We start from the raw sequence: 18,080 nt of genomic DNA, 5'->3' as shown, positions 1-18,080 counted from the left end.
ATAAGTCTTGCTACTTTTCAACTTGCATTCCCTTTTAATCTTGGCAAAATTTATTTTTAAAGCTTTTTTCATCTCTTGAGTAACTTTCTTCTTAAGTATGCAGGTGATAAAATAATTTATCTGAATGCTTTAAATTATATCTTTCAAAGCTTTAACTACATGCTATACCATGTTAATTTACATCCTTTCTGCTACATGGTTACCTTTTCCCTCTCCTCTGATCCCTACCCTTACTTCATTTTTTTAATTGAATCATAGCTCTGTACAATAATGCATTTATGGGGTACAATGTGCTGGTTTCATGTACAATTTGAAATACTTACAAAAAACTGGTTAATATTGCCTTCACCCCCACTTTCTCGATTATTGTGTTAAGATGTTTATACTCTACACTTAGTAGATTTGACACGTACCCTTGTAAAATGCACCGTAGGTGTGGTCCCACCAATTACCTCCCTTCACTCATTTTCCCCCCTCCTTTCCCCACCCCCTCCTCTTTCCCCTTCATCTTGGGCTGTAGTTAGGTTACAGCTTTCATATGGAAGTGTGGGTGATTATATATTGGTTTCATAGAAGAGCTGAATACATCGAATACTTTTTCTTCCATTCTTGGGATACTTTACTAAGAAGAATATGTTCCAGCTCCATTCATGTAAACGTAAAAGTGGTAAAGTCTCCATCTTTTTTAAGGCTGCATAATATTCCATGGTGTCCATATACCACAATTTATTGATCCATTCGTGGGTCAATGTACCCTTACTCCCTTGATGAACTATTCATTATTCAAAACTTTTCAAGTTGTATATGAGAATGAGAGCTCAGGTGATATTTAGGAAATCTAAAGATATGACTCAACACAAACCTTCTGTTTGGGCATCCTTAATGTTAGCTCCCCAGTTTAGCTTTCATGAAACCACTCAGTCTAAAACAGATGCCTAATGGGCATGTGCCTCTATGATTCTTGTCTTAAAAATATAGGATATAGTGTCCAAGGAATTATCTGGGAAATCTGAAGATGAAGATATACAAAATGAAAGAAAGAGAGTCCTGGAGCAACCTCAGGAGTTGCTGAATTCCACAGTGATTATTAAGGAACTAATTAAGGTAATGTCATTCAATGGCCAACATATGCTAGTTTCACTCCTACTTAAGAGTACGCCATTGGTGTCAAGGGCTCACTGTGGTTCTTCCAGTTCTATGTGTATTCTTTCAGTTGAAAAAGAAGAGATCCTGTAGAACTGAGGTAGTGATTCATAGGGGTCTGACATATTGGCGTTATTTTACCTATGAATATCCTTTACTTAATTATGTTTCCTGGAATTTTTTTTAGATCTATTTTACTTGTCCAATCATTCTGGCTGTAAAAAATATCTCCCTTGCAGTCCAAACTGGGGAGTGCTTTGGATTGCTTGGATTCAATGGAGCTGGAAAAACGACTACATTCCAAATTTTGACTGGGGAGGACAGTACTACTTCTGGGGATGTGTTCATTGATGGCTTTAGCATCACCAAAAATATTCTAAAGGTAAGATGCTATTACAGTCTATGAAGTGAGAATCATAATGACTCAGGGATTCAAGTAATAGGCAGATGTTTAAGGATAATATATAGGAATCAAGGAAGGTCTTGGTGTTGATGCAATCAGTGAATTTTTGAAAGAGAAATAGATTTTTGAAGAAACAGGGAAGCAGTAAGAGTAGAATCTAAAACAAGAGTGATTTGTGTGTGTGTGTTTATTGACACTGTCAGAGTAAAAGGCAAGTTCTTCCAACAGTACATCTAACTGATGCCATACAAGATACTGTAACAGTATAAGGATAGCAAGGCTAGGCAGAAAGAGAAGATTACCTGCAATTCAGTTATAACTGAGGACTTGGTACATCTCATGGAGAATTATGAAGCAAGATGTCCTTTCAGAATAGTCCTAAATCAAAGCAAGGTCATCAGCCTTTGTATCTCTGCATTATCCAGTCATTGGCTCACATGCCACCTGGAAGAAAGGATATAAAACTTGGGAAGCAAATAAATGTGGAGAGAATTGCAAGAAGAAAAGATGTTAAACTTACTAAATGTAGAATATAAATGTCTGAACATAGTAACTAAGAAAATGCCATGAAGGCTATGTTAACAGTTCAATTAAAATATTTCAAACTGTATATAAAACCAGCATATTGTACCTCATGATTGCGTTATTGTACACAGCTATGATTTAATAAAAAAAAAAAAAGAAGAAAAAGAAGAAGAGATGGTCAAAGAAGTCAAATGTCAAGAAATTTCAGGCAAGGTAAAGCCTGAATGGTATACATCCAATTTAGTAAATACATTTTCATTGATGAGGTTGGCAAAAATAATAGCATTAGGATTAGGTGGGTGGATGCAATGGCAACCTGAATAGTGTAATTCTTTCTTTTTCACTGCATATGGGCCACTATCACTATGGACCAGGAAAATGGGCTTGGGAGAGCCTGTATGCTGTAGGAAAAACAATAGTCTAGTAACCAGAAGTTAAGCTAAGAATATGGACTATACTTTGAAAAAAAATTGTTGTGAGGCGAAGAGAAGAATTAGAATTCAACCTTATGTTATAGAAAAAGACAACATATTTCATATGTTAAATAACTTGAGCACATTTATACTAGAGAGGATAAGTTGAAGAAATAGAGGAAGGAAATAATACATGATGGCAGGAGGTGGTTTGTTTCCACCAGGTATTCCTCACAGAGAAAGTGATATGTGGGTCTCCCCTAAATACTTTATCTGTACCACTTATCAAATCCCCTTCAGGGACATAAGGGTGGTATAAAACCATCCAGTTCCCTGACTATAAGAAATGGGCCAAAGAGCAAAGCTGAATTGGGAAACAAAGAGATAATCCATATAAAAATGTCAATTATGAACTGGGCTGCGATACCCATTCTTGTGCATATATCTTTATTGTAAAATGATTTTTGGTCATATTCTTTTCAGTAAAGAATCTCGAGAATGGAAGAAAAAGTGTGCAATGTACTCAATAATATTATGAAACCAATACATAATCACCCACACTTTCATACAAATGATAAAACACAACTATAGCCCAGAATGAAGGAGAGAAGAGGAGGGCAAAGAGAGGGGAGGGGTTTTCCAGGTGGAGGGAGGATAATTGGTGGGACCTCACCTATTGTGCATATTGCAAGGGTACATGTCAAATTTATTAAGAGTAGAGTATAAATGTCTTAACACAGCAATTAAATTAATGAGGTGAAGACTATGTTAACCCATTTGATGTAAGCACTCCAAATTGCATATAAAATCAGCACATTGTACCCCATAAATGAAGTAATGTACATAGCTATGATTTAATTAAAAAGTAAAAAAAAAAATCCATATAAAAAATGTCAAATTTAAAAAGAGACCAGAATATAAGCAAAATATGAGCCTTTTGCAATGACCGATCCTGAGTTCAGTAAAATCTAAGGGAACTCTTTCATGTCTCAGAGAATCTCTCCAAGTTTGGTATTCTAAAACTTTTTACGTGACAGATGGTGATATTTTTATTTACTTGGACATTTTGAAACTATCTTTAACCATTATCTTTTTATTATAATAAAAATTCACTGTATGAAAGTATCATTTTAAACTTTCTGAGTATACAATTCAATGGTGTTAAGTACATTCACATTCTTGTACTTCCATCACCACTAACTCCAGAACTGTTGCATTAACCCAAATTGAAAATCTGTACCCAGTAAACAGTAACTCTACATCTCTCCTTTTACCCCCTATAACTTACTGTTCTACTTTCTGCCTCTGTGAATACTAGGTATCTCATATAAGTAGAATTATATATGATTTGTGCTTTTATATCTAATATACTTTATCTGGCATAATTACTTCAAGACATACCAATGTACTAGAATTTCATTGTATGAGTATACAACATTTTGTTTATCCACTTATTCATTGATAAATATTTGGGTGGTTTGCTCCTTTTCACTACTGCATATAATACTGCTGTGAACATTTGTATACAATTACCTGTTTAAGCCCCTGCTTTCAATTATTTGGGGTATATATATCTAAAAGAAGATCTATGGTCATTTTAAAAGGAAATTAAAAGGAAATTCCATAGTGTATTCCACAGAAGCTGCATCATTTTATATTCATTTTATATTTATTTTATAAAATGATGATATCATTTTATCATCATAAGAGTTTCAATCTCTCTAGACCATCACTAACACTCCTTAATTTTTGCTTTGTCTTTTGTAATTAATAGCCATCTTAATGTGTGTGAGGTAGTAGCCCATTGTGGTTTCATTCCTTATTTGTTTTTGAGATAGCATCTTGCTCTGTTGCCTGGTCTAAAGTGTAATGACCTCGTATCTCACTGCAACCTTTCACATCTGGGCTCAAGCAATCCTCCTTCATCAGCCTCCTGAGTAGTCCCAGCTACGTGCCACCATACCCAGCTAATTTTTCTGTTTTTTGCAGAGAAAGATTCTCATCACTGTTTCTCAGGCTGGTTTTGTAGTCCTGACCTCAAGAGACCCTCCTGGTTTGACCTTCCAAAACTCTAGCATTACAGACATGAACCACTGCACTGGACACCATCATGGTTGTGACTTGCATTCCCCTATTTGTAATGTTGGGCATTTTTCCTGTGTTTATTGGCCATTTGTATATCATCTTTTGGAGAAATGCCTGTTCAAGTCATTTGCACAATTTTAAATTGGGTTTTTTGTTGTTAAGTTGAAAGTTTTTTTATATATTCTGCATATAAATCTCTTATTACATAATATACATGATTTGTAAATACATATTTTCTCCTATTCTGTGAGTTGCCTTTTCCAGTGTCTTTTGGTATATAAAAATTTTAATTTTATAATCCAATTTATCTAATTTTTTGTTGCCTGTAATTTTGATGTCATATTTATTCACGGAAATCATTGCCAAACTCAATGTCATGGCCACATTAGTAAGTCTCAGTTCAGTGACCAAACTAGTTCAAATCTACACTTATCAATCAACTTTGTTCTTGATATTTGATAGCTTTTCCCACTAAGAGACATGCTGAGCACAAATATGGATATTGTCAGATCCAATTTTAAATATAGGAGTGTCACTATTTGTTTAAATGTGGAAGTAGCAAAGGTTGTGTGACTTTATCAATTTTTAATAGTCCAGAATCAATGGAACCTTGACTTATATTCACAAGTCATATAGCTGGGTTCCATGTTTTTTGTTTCTTGTTGTTGGTTTTTTAACATAAGCCTTTATATCTTGTAGGGTCCCCTAGTTCCCCCCGTTTTCTATATTTGTCCTGACTGAGAAAACACAGGGTGTCTTACTACTCTGTGAGCAGGCTTGGACGTAAGATGGCTTGGACATAAGATGGCACCTGGAAAGTGCCAAGGAATGTCCTAAAACACTAATGTTTAAGTTGTTGACCCAAACTGAAGGATCAAACATGTCCTGACATGTAGAAATTATCCCTGACTCTCAGCTAAATTCTCAAACCTCTATACTCAAACTCCATAAGCCTACCCCCACCTTATGCTTATATACCTATATAAAACAGCATCTTTTTCTTGCTCTGTATCATGAGGACATCACAGCCTGCGTATATAAATTCTTCTAATGAATGCTAGTTTAGACAGTTCTTTAGTGCATCTTTCTTTAGAATCCAAATCAGCTCCACTTCAAATTGACTTGCGACAGTCATTTGTAGAATTCTGACCAATAAATTTGGGGCAATTCTGACCATCTCTTCAGTAGGACAGACTATAACTATATATTTCCCACACTAATCACTGCACTCATTGGGTCCCATAAGTTTTAGTATATTATATTTTATTTTCCCTCATCTTTAAGCATTTTCTAAATTCACCATGATTCCTTTTTTTTGATACATTGGTTGTTAAATTGGTTTAGCTAATTTATACAAATTTGTAACTCTTCCTGACTTTTTCCTATTAATGTTTTCAAAATTCATCCACTCGTGGTTGGAGATGATTGTACATATATCTTTTAAAATCTATTTAAATTTTGTTTGCAGTCTCAAATATGGTCTTTCCTGGAAAATGTTCTATGTGTACCTGAAAGGAATGTATAATTCTGTTGTTGAGTAGAGTGTTCTACATGTGTCTGTTATGCAGTTTATTGTGTTGTTTATGTCCTCTGTTTCCTTATTGATTATTGAGAATGGAGGAGTAAAGTCTCTAGTTATTATTATAGACTTGTTTCTCTCTTCAATTTTTGCTTCATATATTGTGATTATCTGCTATTAGCTATCTGAATGTTTATAATTGTTACATCTTCTTCCTGTGTTGAATCTTTTATTAAAGTGATATCTTTTGAATCTTGTCATATTTCTTCATTTTAAACCATTTTATCTGATATTAGTGTAGCCACCCACACTCCCTTTCAATTACTAAATGCATGGAATATCTTTCATTTTCAATCTATTTGTGTCATTGGACCTGAAGTGAGGCATATAGCTGGATCATTATTTTTAAATCTATCTTCCAATCTCTGTCCTTTTACTAGAGATTTTAAGTCATTTACATTTAAAATAATTACTCATAAGGAAGAACATCTATAATTTTTGCCATTTTTTAATATACCTGATAGGTTTTATCTCTTATATTTCCTGCATTGATATCTTCCTTTGTATTTAGTTGATTTTTTTATAATAAAATGTTTCAATTCATTTCTCATTTCCTTTTCTTTGTTGCTAAAGGAAGATTAAAGTTATAACACTCTAATTTGAATCTATACCACCTAAACTTCAGCAACGTAAAAAATAAACTTTTGCTTTACACCCACATCATCTCTTTTCATTGCTGATGTCACAAAATTACCTCTTTATACACTGTGTGCACAAAACCTAAATAAATAATTATTTTAAATGCAGTGGTTTCTTAAATTATGTAGAAAACAAAGTATGGACTTACAACCCATAGGCTGAATGTAATAATTTCAAAAAATTTGTCAGTCTCTTAAACCATGTAAAAAATAAAAAGTGGTATTGCAAACTCTTGTCACAGTATTATCAGCCTTGATAGTTGCCATGTATTCAACCATCATTTGGATTTTTACTTCTTCGTATGGTATCAAGTTCCTGGCTAATGTCTATTTTTATCACCTTGCAGGATTCCCTTGAGCTTTTCTTTTTAATAGCAGTTCTAAGGGTCTAGAGTCAACAAACTATTAACTTTTATTTATCTGGGAATCTTGTTAGTAATTTCTTCCTCACTCTTACAATAGTTTTGCTGGATATAGGATTCTTATTTGACAGTTTTCTTCTTTTTGTACTTTGAATATATTGATCTACTACCCATAGCCTCCAAAGTTTCTGACGAGAAATCTTCTGATTATCTCACTGAGGAGCCTTTTTTATGTGATTAGAGGATCAGCTTGAGATGTTAAAATAAGTTCTTCTTGGAGCTTTTCTAACATACTCCATTCCTTGGACATTTGTGGTAGTTTCTAATTTTCTTTATAAATGCAGTTGTTTTTAATGTCCTATCTTTATAGTGTGGATCCCAAATGAGAGAAAATGGAAAATGCAGGGGAATTTGGAAAGGGAACTAGTTCTTTAAATCCCCTGGAAGTCACTTCAGAGGGGGAGAGGCTTACACTGTACCAAGAGTTTAAGATCATGAATAGTCAATCACTGTAAATGATTTAGTAATTCAATGTAATGTAAATTGATAGCTTTTTCTCTAACTTGCAAGGTATGTGTAACTGAATGCAAATCAACAGAATGGTTTAACTAATTGCTACAGTAATACTCTTTGAAGCCTCAAGTTGGGGGGTCAAAAAGGGGGTTTGGAAAAGGCTCTGCTTCTGGTTCAGTCTTACTATAGAACTAGACGTACATGTGCAAAATACATCTGTGGTGAGCTTGTCCCTGGGAATTCCTGATTAATGAGGGAAATTTCTCATATTCTAATACTCCTCAAAATTGAGCAAGATCTAAAATTTTATTTTAGCTTCTTTATCCCCAAGATCATTAAAACTGAATTAGGAACTCTATTATCCCAATGTCCTACAATAGATTCAACAGTTGTAATTTTGTAGCCTTTAGGAAAATAAATATTGGTAGAACTTTTAAAAGCTTTTGGTCTTTCATCTCATCCATGGATATACAGTGAAATAAAAGACTTGTGTTTTTACTTAAGACAGTTCTTGTAATTAGGTAAGGTCAAGAATTGGCTATTGCCCTCAATTCGATGCCTTGTTGGAATACATGACTGCTTGGGAAATAATGATCATGTATGCCAGATTGTGGGGACTCTCTGAGCACCAGATTAAGCCATACGTGAAAAAATGTTTGCATTCACTGGAACTGGAGCCTTATGCTGACAAGCTTATTAGCACCTACAGGTGAGTCATTATGCTGTTCTTTTTTGTAAATGCTGCTAATGTTGAAGTGCTTCCCTGTGTTCCTGGTTTTTCAAATAAATGTCCACATCTTCTTGTAAGTCATTATGCTCCCAATTACATAATACTAAAACCATTTACTGTTCTGCTAGGTTTTAGTTGTCATTAATAAGACATAAATGTATTAATAATTCCAAATCTTTTCCTTATAGAGATGAACCTCAAAATCTTAGTTATATTTAAACTGTTGCCTCTGAACCTCAAAATAAAAGTCTTCTTCCTATTGTCCCCATGAGTCTTTATCTCAAAAATAAGGAGAAATGTAGTCTCTTGGAATTAAGATGGGATTTATGTGTCTGGGAATCTATGACAACCTAAAATCATGTAAATAAATGCTGTTGATAATGTTGTCAAAATCAGTAACATAAATGTCATTACTTGACATCTCTATTTAAAATGAATTGGAATATACCCTTTACTTTGGACTGCTAATTTATAAAGTCATATCTAACCAGCATTAAGGATTTCCATGTTTAGCATTTTCTGGGACTCTCAGCATTTGAGATATTTGTGCTCGCTCCTTCCTATCAGTAAATAACTGACATATAGAGCCTCCTCTTTGCCTACTTACTCTCTCCTTCTTTGACCATATAGTGGAGGAAACAAACGTAAGCTCAGTACTGTTATTGCCATAATGGGAAGGCCCTCAGTCATCTTCCTGGATGAGCCATCAACTGGCATGGACCCAGTAGCCCGACGCCTGCTCTGGAACAAAGTGACACAGACACGTGAAAGTGGAAAGACCATCATTATAACTTCCCACAGGTGTGGCTTATTTGGAAGCTCGGTTAAGTGTTGGAAGCAATTTTAGTGGCTGTAAGAGCTAATTATTTGGGTGCAGGACTATTGGATAGTGAATTTGCTTCAGTACGTGAGCTCCTTACTAGGTGTTAGGATTCATGCTAATCCTAATGAATGAAATGGACAGGAATCCTTATTTAATTAAAAAAAATTAAGACTGAGCAGACGATAAAACTTCAGGAGACATTTTTTGTGAAGATTGTTCACTCTATTATTAAATATCTGAAAATTCCCTCTTTTCAACTACAAACTTCATGATTGGCAAATGGAACTTGTGATTGAAAATAGGATCACAAAATCCTGGCTCTGATTAAACTACATAGTGTTCTCCAAAGGAGGAATTTTTAGCCTTACAATAATATGCTTTATTTTCTTTTTTTGCAAGTATGGAGGAATGTGATGCCCTCTGTACCAATCTAGCTATCATGGTGAAGGGAAAGTTCATGTGCTTGGGAAGCCCTCAGCATCTCAAGAGCAAGTTCGGCAATATTTACATCCTGAAGGCCAAAGCCAAGACTAAGGATAAGTTAGAGGATTTTAAAATGTTCATCACAATGACATTTCCAGGTGAATTAATTTGTGCTCACTTTTTTTGAAATGTGTTAAATTATATTTCTTGTTCTCCCCATCCACATGATGAATACTCATCTCAGTATTGGTTATAGGGATTATGATGTGTCTATGGCACATGCAATTGGATATGTCCATTAAAAATTGACATATTTGCTTATGCATTCATTTGGCAGATATTTTTGAGTACTTATTGTATCACCTCTGTTTGATGTGGTACCCAAGCACCATAACCAGAAACCCTACAAAACCTCATTTATATGAACTATCCTGGTAACTTGTTCTGTCCAAAGGAAGGACACTAAACACAGACCTATCCTCAAGCGTAAGACATAAGCACTTTAATGGGAATGTGGATTTGAGACATATTCTCAGTGATAAAGTGGTTATTGCCCAATCCTTCCTTCCATTATACTTGAGCAAATAGCTATTCAAATATGACATTAGCTGTGGGTCTGTCATATGTGGCTTTAATAATTTTGAGGTACATTCCTTCTACACCTAGTTTGTTGAGGTTGTTTAACATAAAAACATCAATAGATGCTTTCTCTTCATCTATTGAAATGATCCTAAGGTCTGTGTTTTGTCTCTTTTTATGTGGTGATACATACTTATTAATCTACATGTGATGAATCATCCTTGCACTCCTGGGATGAAACTCATTGAGTCCTAGTGAATTACTTTTTGACATGCTATCAAATTCAGTTCACTAGTATTTTATTGATGATTTTTGCAATATTCATAAGGAATATTGGTCTATAGCTTTTCTTTTTTGTTGTTTCCTTTCCTTGTAATCTGTTGTTTCAAGGTCAGTAACATTTTTTTCTTATCAAGGTGATACTGATTTTGTAGAATAAGGTAAGGAGAATTCCCTATTTTTTTTTTTTTTATTTTGAGACACAGTCTCACTATGTCACCCTGGGTAGAGTGCTGTGGTGTCACAGCTCACAGCTCACCCTCAAACTCTTGGGTTGATATTATGGAATAATTTCTACAGTATGGGTACCAGCTCTTTCTTGTATGTCTGGTGGAATTTTTTGCTATGAATTCATCTGGTCCAGGCCTTTTATTTGTTGGAAGATTTTTTTATTACTGCTTCAAGCTTTCTGCTCATTTATGATCTTTTCAGGAGTTCTATTTCTTCCTGACTAAGTCTTAGGAGGTTGTGTGTTTTTAGGAATGTGTCCATTTCCTCTACCTTTTCTAATTTATGTGCATAGAGATTTTCATAGTATTCATAGATGATATTTTGTATTGCTATGTATCAATACAAAATGATACATTTTCTTTTCTTATTGAGCTTATTTGGATCCTTTCTCTTCTATTTCTGGGTATTCTCATAAGAGGTCTGTTGATTTTGGCCATCTTTCCTAAGAACCAACTTTTCATTTACTGTCCTTTTGTATTATTTTTTGTTTCCCATTTAATTTAGTTCTGCTTTGACTTTTGTTATTTGTTTTCTTTTGTTCTATTTGGGTTTGGTTTGCTTTTCATTTTCTAATTCCTAAGATACATCATTAAGTTTTTCATTTGTGATCTTTCTGTCTTTTAGGCTATGAATTTTCCCCTTAGTACTGCTCTTGCCAAATCCCATAGATGCTGACAGCTTGTATCCCCTTTGTTGCACAATTCAAGGAATCATTTGCTTTCCATATAATTTTTTTATCAACCCAGTAGAAATAGGGACATACACCAATGGAACAGAAAAGAAAATTCAGGTATGCAAACTCTGACAATTAAGTTCAGAAACTTGCCACTGTGTACTTAACATTGGCAACACTGTACAAATAACTCAGTAAAATCTCATAACCTTGGTATATCAGTGTCTCACAACTGTATTCATGTCAATTGTGGCAGTGTCTTACTGACAGGTATTCGTTATTGTTGTCACATAATTTTGTGTACCATCACCAGAATATTGGAAGTTGAATTAGAGCAATGAACAAACATTAAATTTCTTGTTAATCTTGGCAAAAGTGGAAGTGAAATGAGGGACATTTTAGTCCAAGTTTATGAGAATAATGGCATGAAGAAAACGGCAGTGGGCTCGGCCTCATAGCTCAGTGGTTAGGGCACCCACCACATACACTGAGGCAGGCGAGTTCGGATCTGGGCCTGCTAAACAACAATGACAGCGACAACAACAACAATAAAAAATAGCCAGGCATTGTGGTCGGCACCTGTAGTCCCAGCTACTTGGGAGGATGAAGCAAAAGAATTGCTTAAACCCAAGAGTTTGAGGTTGCTGTGAGCTATGACGCCATGGCACTCTACCAAGGTTGACATAGTGAGACTCTGTCTCAAAAAAAAGAAAAGGAAAGGAAATGAAAGAAAAGGGCAGGGTAAAAATGTATTAAATATTTTCATGAGAGGAGAGAAAGTGTCACTAAAGAAGAGTGGTTAGGGAAGCCAGTAATAAGGAGAACGGATGAAAACCTTGTACAAATTCATTGAACTGTGTGTGAAAATCATTGGCTGACTGTGAAAAGCATAGCAGACCAAGTAAAACAGATCGATAGAAAAACAGAGAAATCTTAACTGAAAATTTTGATGTGAGAAGAAGATAGGCATGCGGCCTTCAGACATATGAAAAAATGCTCATCATCTTTAATCATCAGAGAAATGCAAATCAAAACTACTTTGAGATACCATCTAACTCCAGTGAGACTAGCCTATATCACAAAATCCCAAGACCAGAGATGTTGGTGCAGATGTGGAGAAAAGTAGGGTTGAAGTTTGCCATGACCTTTTGGAGAGGGAAGATGATATTTTGGACTATGTTATCAAGGGTGATGAAAAATAAACATACCAAAACAACCCTGAGACAACGCATAAAAGTACACAATGGAAGACAACCAATATTCTCCATGACCAAAAAAGTTCCATCATCAAAATCAAGAGACAAAATGATGTTGTTAACCTTTTTTGATATCAGAGGGACTGTTTATTAAGAATTTGTACCAACTGGAAAATTAACCAAGTTTTCTATTTGAAAGTGTTACAAAGGCTACATGATAAAGTTAGATGAAAACAACCTAAACCTTTCCCCAACAACTCATGGCTCTTATATCAAAACAATATACCAGTTCACACAGCACTGTCTATGAGGGAATTTTTAGCCAGTAAAAAAAAAAACCGTATTGAGACACTCTCCCTACTCATCAGATTTGGCACCCAATGACTTTTTTCTTTACCCAAAGATAAAGGAAATATTTAAAGGAAGACATTTTCATGACATTCAGGATATCAAGGGTAATACAATGATAGCTCCAATAGTCATCCCAAAAAGATTTCCAAAATTGCTTTGAAGGGTAAGGTAAGATACCCTTCATATACTAGGCACTGATATTGGTGCATAGGTTCCCGATTATGGTACTTTGCAGGTGACCATAATGATACTCAGCAATTGTCAGGTAAAACCATCTCTACATAATTGTATTAACACAATAACTAAGAAAATGCCAGGAAGGCTATGTTAACCAGTGTGGTGAAATGTGTCAAACTGTTTATAAAACCAGTGTATGATGCCCCATGATTGCATTGATGTACACAGCTATGATTTAATATTAATGAAAAAACCATCTCGACCTACAACCAACTGATCTTTGACAATAGATAACAACTGGATTAAAGAAGCCTTATTCAATAAATGATGCTGGGAAAATTGGATAGCCACATACAGAAGTATGAAACAGGATTCCTGTCTCTCACCACTTACAAAAATTGACTCAAGATGGACCAAAGAGATAAATAAATGTAAGCCACAAAACCATAAAAATTCTAGAAGAAAATGTAGGAAAAACTGTTCTCAATATCAGATTAGATAAAAAGAATAAAGGACAAAAGATCTAGTAAACAATCATAAAACAAATAATAAATTGATAGTGGAAATGTCTTACCTATCATTAACTACCTGGAATGTAATTATATTCTTTGATTAAAAGTCATAAACTAGACACAACAAAAAGAAAACTATAGGACAATATTGCTGATGAACATAGATAAAACTGCTCAGCAAAATATTAGCAAACAGAATTCAACAACACATTAAAAAGATTACTCACCATGAACCAGTGACATTCATCCCAGCAAATGTGAGGAAGGTTCAACATACATGTATCAATCCATGTGATACATCATATCAACAGAACGAAGGACAAAAACCACATGATCATTTCAATTGATAATGAAAAAAGCATTTGATAAAATTTAATGTTCCCTCATGATAAAAACTCTCAAAAAGAAACTGAGTAAGTATCATCCTGAATGGGAAAATACTGAAAGCCTTTCCTCAAGATCTGGAACAAGACAAGGATACCAACTTTTACCACTATTATTCAACATACAGGTAGAATTTCTAGCTAAAACAATTAGAAAAGAGAAAGAAATAAAGGACATTTAAATTGTAAAGGAAGAGTCAAAGTATCCTTGTTTGCAAATTATATGTGCTTGTATCTGGAGAAACCTAAAGACTCCACAAAAAAAAAACTTTTCTAACTGATAAAGAAATTCAATAAAGTTGTACAATATAAAATCAATATACAAAAATCAGTTGCATTTCTATATGCCAACAGAAAACAATCTGAAAAAGAAGCTAGGAAATCAATCCTATTTACAACATCACAAATAAAAATTTGCCTACAAATGAATTACCCAAAGAAATGAAGGATGTCAAAAATGAAAAAATAGAAAACATTGATGAAAGAAATTGAAGAAGACACAAAAAAATGGATGGATATTCCATGTTTTTGGATTGGCAGAATCAATATTATTAAACTATCCATACTTCCCAAAGCAACCTAAAGATTAAGTGAAATCTCTATCAAAATACCAATAAAAACCTCCAAAGAAATCAAAAAGTTAATCCTACAATTTATGTGGAACCACAAATAACCCAGAATAGTCAGTCATCCTGAACAAAAAGAACAAAACTGGAAGAATAAGATTACCTGACTTCAAATTATACTACAGGGCCATAGTAAGCAAAACTGTACAGTACTGCCATAAAAACAATTACATAGACCAATGGAAGAGAATAGAGAACACAGAAATAAATCCACAAATATCTAAGTGACTTTATCTTCAATAAAGACATCAAGAACATACAGTGGAGAAAGGATTGTCTTTTCAATAAATGGTGCTGAGAAAGCTAGATATCCATTTGCAGAAGAATGAAACTAGATAATTATCTCTCACCATACACATATACTAAAATCAAATAAAAATGAATTAAAGACTTAAATTTAAAACCTGAACCTGTGAAACTACTAAAAGAAAACATTGGAGTAATACTTTAGGACATTGGTCTGGGCAAGGACTTCTTGAGCAATATTCCCACGGCACAGGCAACCAAAACAAAACAAAGGTATCATATCAAGCCAAAAAGCTTCTGCACAGCAAAAGGAACAAGCAACAAAGGGAAGAGAGAACCCAAATAATGGGAGAAATTATTTGCATACTACATATGTGACAAGAGACTAATATTAGTTATAGTCTCTAATAAGAGAGAGACTTTTAGTCTCTTGTCATATGTATATATGTCAATAGAACATACAAGGAGTTCTAACAACTCAATAAGAAAAAATCAAATTATTTGATTAAAAAGTTGGCAAAGTATCTGAAAAGACGCTCAAAAAAGACATACATGTACATATATGTACTATTCTCCCTTAAAAAATAAATCCTGTCACTTTTTACAATGTGGATGAACCTGGAGGACATTAAGTTAAATGAAATAAGCCAAGAACAGAGAAAGAAATGCCACAGGATCTCACTTATATGTGGAATCTAAAAAAGTTCAGTTCCTACAGAAGTGGAAAGTAGAATACTTGAGTAGTTACTAGGGTTGGAGCTGGGGGGGGTGGGTGGGGGGTTGGAGTTGGAAGTTGTTGGTAAAAGGATACAAAATTTCAGTTAGCAGGAATAAATTCAGATGATCTATTGTATAATATGGTGACTATAGTTAATAATAATGTATTTTGTTCTTGAAAACTTCTACTCTTTTAGAGTAGATTTTAAGTTTTCTCAACACAGAAAAATGGTAAGTATGTGAGGTAATACATATGTCAATTACCTTAATTTAGCCATTCCACAATGTTTGCATATTTCAACACAACAATCTTTACACAATAAATATACACAATTTTGATCTGTGAAATTAAAAAAAACCTCTTCAATAGCAAGAAAAAAAAAAGCAATACCCATAATAACAATTCAAGTATTGGTTACTTTTATGGGAGTATAGAGGCTGAGAAGCTGCACTGAGAATGAATGAGTTACCATTACTTGACCTGGATGGGATGGTTTCATCATGGATTGTTTAGAATGATTCATTAAGCTTTTTGCTTAAAGTATTTCACAATAAGGAGCTTTGCATGATCATGGAGACAATATGTGCCTATGATTAATATTAAGAAAATCCACAAACCATTACAAACATATATTTTTTCCTTGAAAACATTTTAAATCCAAGTTGATTCCATTTGCACAAATATGTAAATAGGTACTGATAAGCTGTTTGTTCTGAATTAAGGCTGGATACCACCCTTATCACTCTATCAGTAGATTTTTACCTATGTAAGAAACAAGAGCACATGGTCTGACTTTGGTGATTATTTCACATGGCAGAGAGATTACATAATCACTGGAATAGTGAGGAGATCTTGTCTTATTCTCTCCACAAAACACACTGTACAAGCATAAACACATCCAGGAGGAAAACCCTTCCAGTTCATGTTCTTAGCACAAGGTTTAGAAATAAAGTCTTATAGTAACAGTGGAATTTTAGAAGGCTCAGGATTTTTACGCTGGACACATGAGCTGACATTTTTATTGTACCTAAAAGCCTTCCCTTAATAATTGCTATGAAAGCCACATAATAAGATTATTTCATAAGGATTAAATCTGTTGTTGAAAGAATTAGCTATGTCATGTATGCCAAAAAGAGTGGGTTATTGGGTCACATCCCCTTTTTTATTAACCCATTAATGCCAGAGGTTGAAATTTTGAATTTTTTTCATGACTTTTTGACAAGCTCCCAGCATGCTGGTATCTGCAGCAGTGGCTAACTCTGCATGCCACATGATAACATGTACCCTCAGGAGGAACACATGTGTGAAAAATCAGACTCAGTGATGACCTTGAGCAGTAGTATATAAATAACTCCCATGTCACTACCATTCCAGTAATGGAACATGAGGCATAAGTGGGTAAACACCATCTCTTCACACTTCCACTGTATATAATTAAGTAAATGTAGCAATATTTTGGAAATTTAAAATGAAATTTATAAGATTATTCACCTGTCCTATTTTCCTTTCTTAGATAGTGTCTTAAAGCATGAGAATCAAGGGATTCTTAACTACTACATTCCCAGAAAGGACAATGGCTGGGGACAGGTGATGGTAAAACCCATGCCCTTCTAACATTACAGTGTTAAAAAAGCATTAACGATGGATAGTATTTGGGATTCTGGCATGTTGAATAGAATCCAGGCATTGAGAGAGGAGCAGAACCTTTAGGTTACTTTTTAGATAACCCTACAGTTTAATTGCTTTAATTTACGTTCCTAAATCCCATTATCAGTCTATGTCCATTAAGAGAATGGGGACTGCCTCCTCTGGGTTTCTCAATTATCTATTTATTTTACTTTCTCACCTCCCCTCTTCTGTTCCTTTGTTCACCAACATAAACATGACAAGAATTGGGGAAGATGTAGGAGAGGTTTGTCTGGGTTGGCAGCTGAAGGGGAGATTGTGATGGTAACTGCATTTTTGTTGTTGTTGTTGTTAAAGGTGTTTGGCATTTTGGAGAAAGCTAAAGAGCAATTTGATTTAGAAGATTATTCTATCAGTCAGGTAACACTGGAGCAAGTCTTCCTGAGCTTTGCTGACGCAGATAACAGCAGAAGATAATGAAAAACAAGTGCCATGAAATTCAGCTGCAACCAGTGACCCTTTATGTCTTTCATAGACTATGATTGATGCCTAGAGGGATGTTCCTGTGTGTGTATATATCAGTATAAATATATTTATGCAATAAAAATGTTCCCAAAGAGAAAGTTTGTCCCCTTCTTTGCAGATTTAGATGAGTAGAAAAGGTATTCAGCATGTGCAAATATAAGGACATTTGAAGAAATACCTGTTTTCTTTCCTAGAGCTATGAAAAGAGGAGCAATTATTGGGATAGGAACAGGGGTATGTTGATGAGTATTCTGAATGTTTGAATAGAAACATCCAGAAATAATGGCACTGTCAGAGGGAACAGCCCAAAGAACAATAGCT

General features: G+C 34.4%; 1 protein-coding gene across 1 annotated transcript in view; it reads left to right on the top strand.

Moving 5' to 3' along the window:
* Nucleotides 1-17,711, top strand: part of LOC128562024 (phospholipid-transporting ATPase ABCA3-like) — a 222,445-nt gene extending 204,734 nt beyond the window's left edge. Inside the window, exons 24-30 of the mRNA XM_053556640.1 lie at nucleotides 979-1,104; nucleotides 1,331-1,525; nucleotides 8,183-8,370; nucleotides 9,022-9,192; nucleotides 9,614-9,795; nucleotides 17,122-17,195; nucleotides 17,592-17,711. Coding sequence (XP_053412615.1) covers nucleotides 979-1,104; nucleotides 1,331-1,525; nucleotides 8,183-8,370; nucleotides 9,022-9,192; nucleotides 9,614-9,795; nucleotides 17,122-17,195; nucleotides 17,592-17,711 — 1,056 coding nt within the window. The remainder of the gene's footprint in view (nucleotides 1-978; nucleotides 1,105-1,330; nucleotides 1,526-8,182; nucleotides 8,371-9,021; nucleotides 9,193-9,613; nucleotides 9,796-17,121; nucleotides 17,196-17,591) is intronic.
* The last annotated feature ends 369 nt before the right edge of the window (nucleotides 17,712-18,080 follow it).

This window comes from Nycticebus coucang, chromosome 12 (genome assembly GCF_027406575.1).
Source record: "Nycticebus coucang isolate mNycCou1 chromosome 12, mNycCou1.pri, whole genome shotgun sequence".
In the NCBI taxonomy this organism is placed as follows: Eukaryota; Metazoa; Chordata; class Mammalia; order Primates; family Lorisidae; genus Nycticebus; species Nycticebus coucang.
The sequence above is the reverse complement of the archived record's forward strand: the minus strand, read 5'-3'. Positions and strand labels throughout refer to the sequence as shown.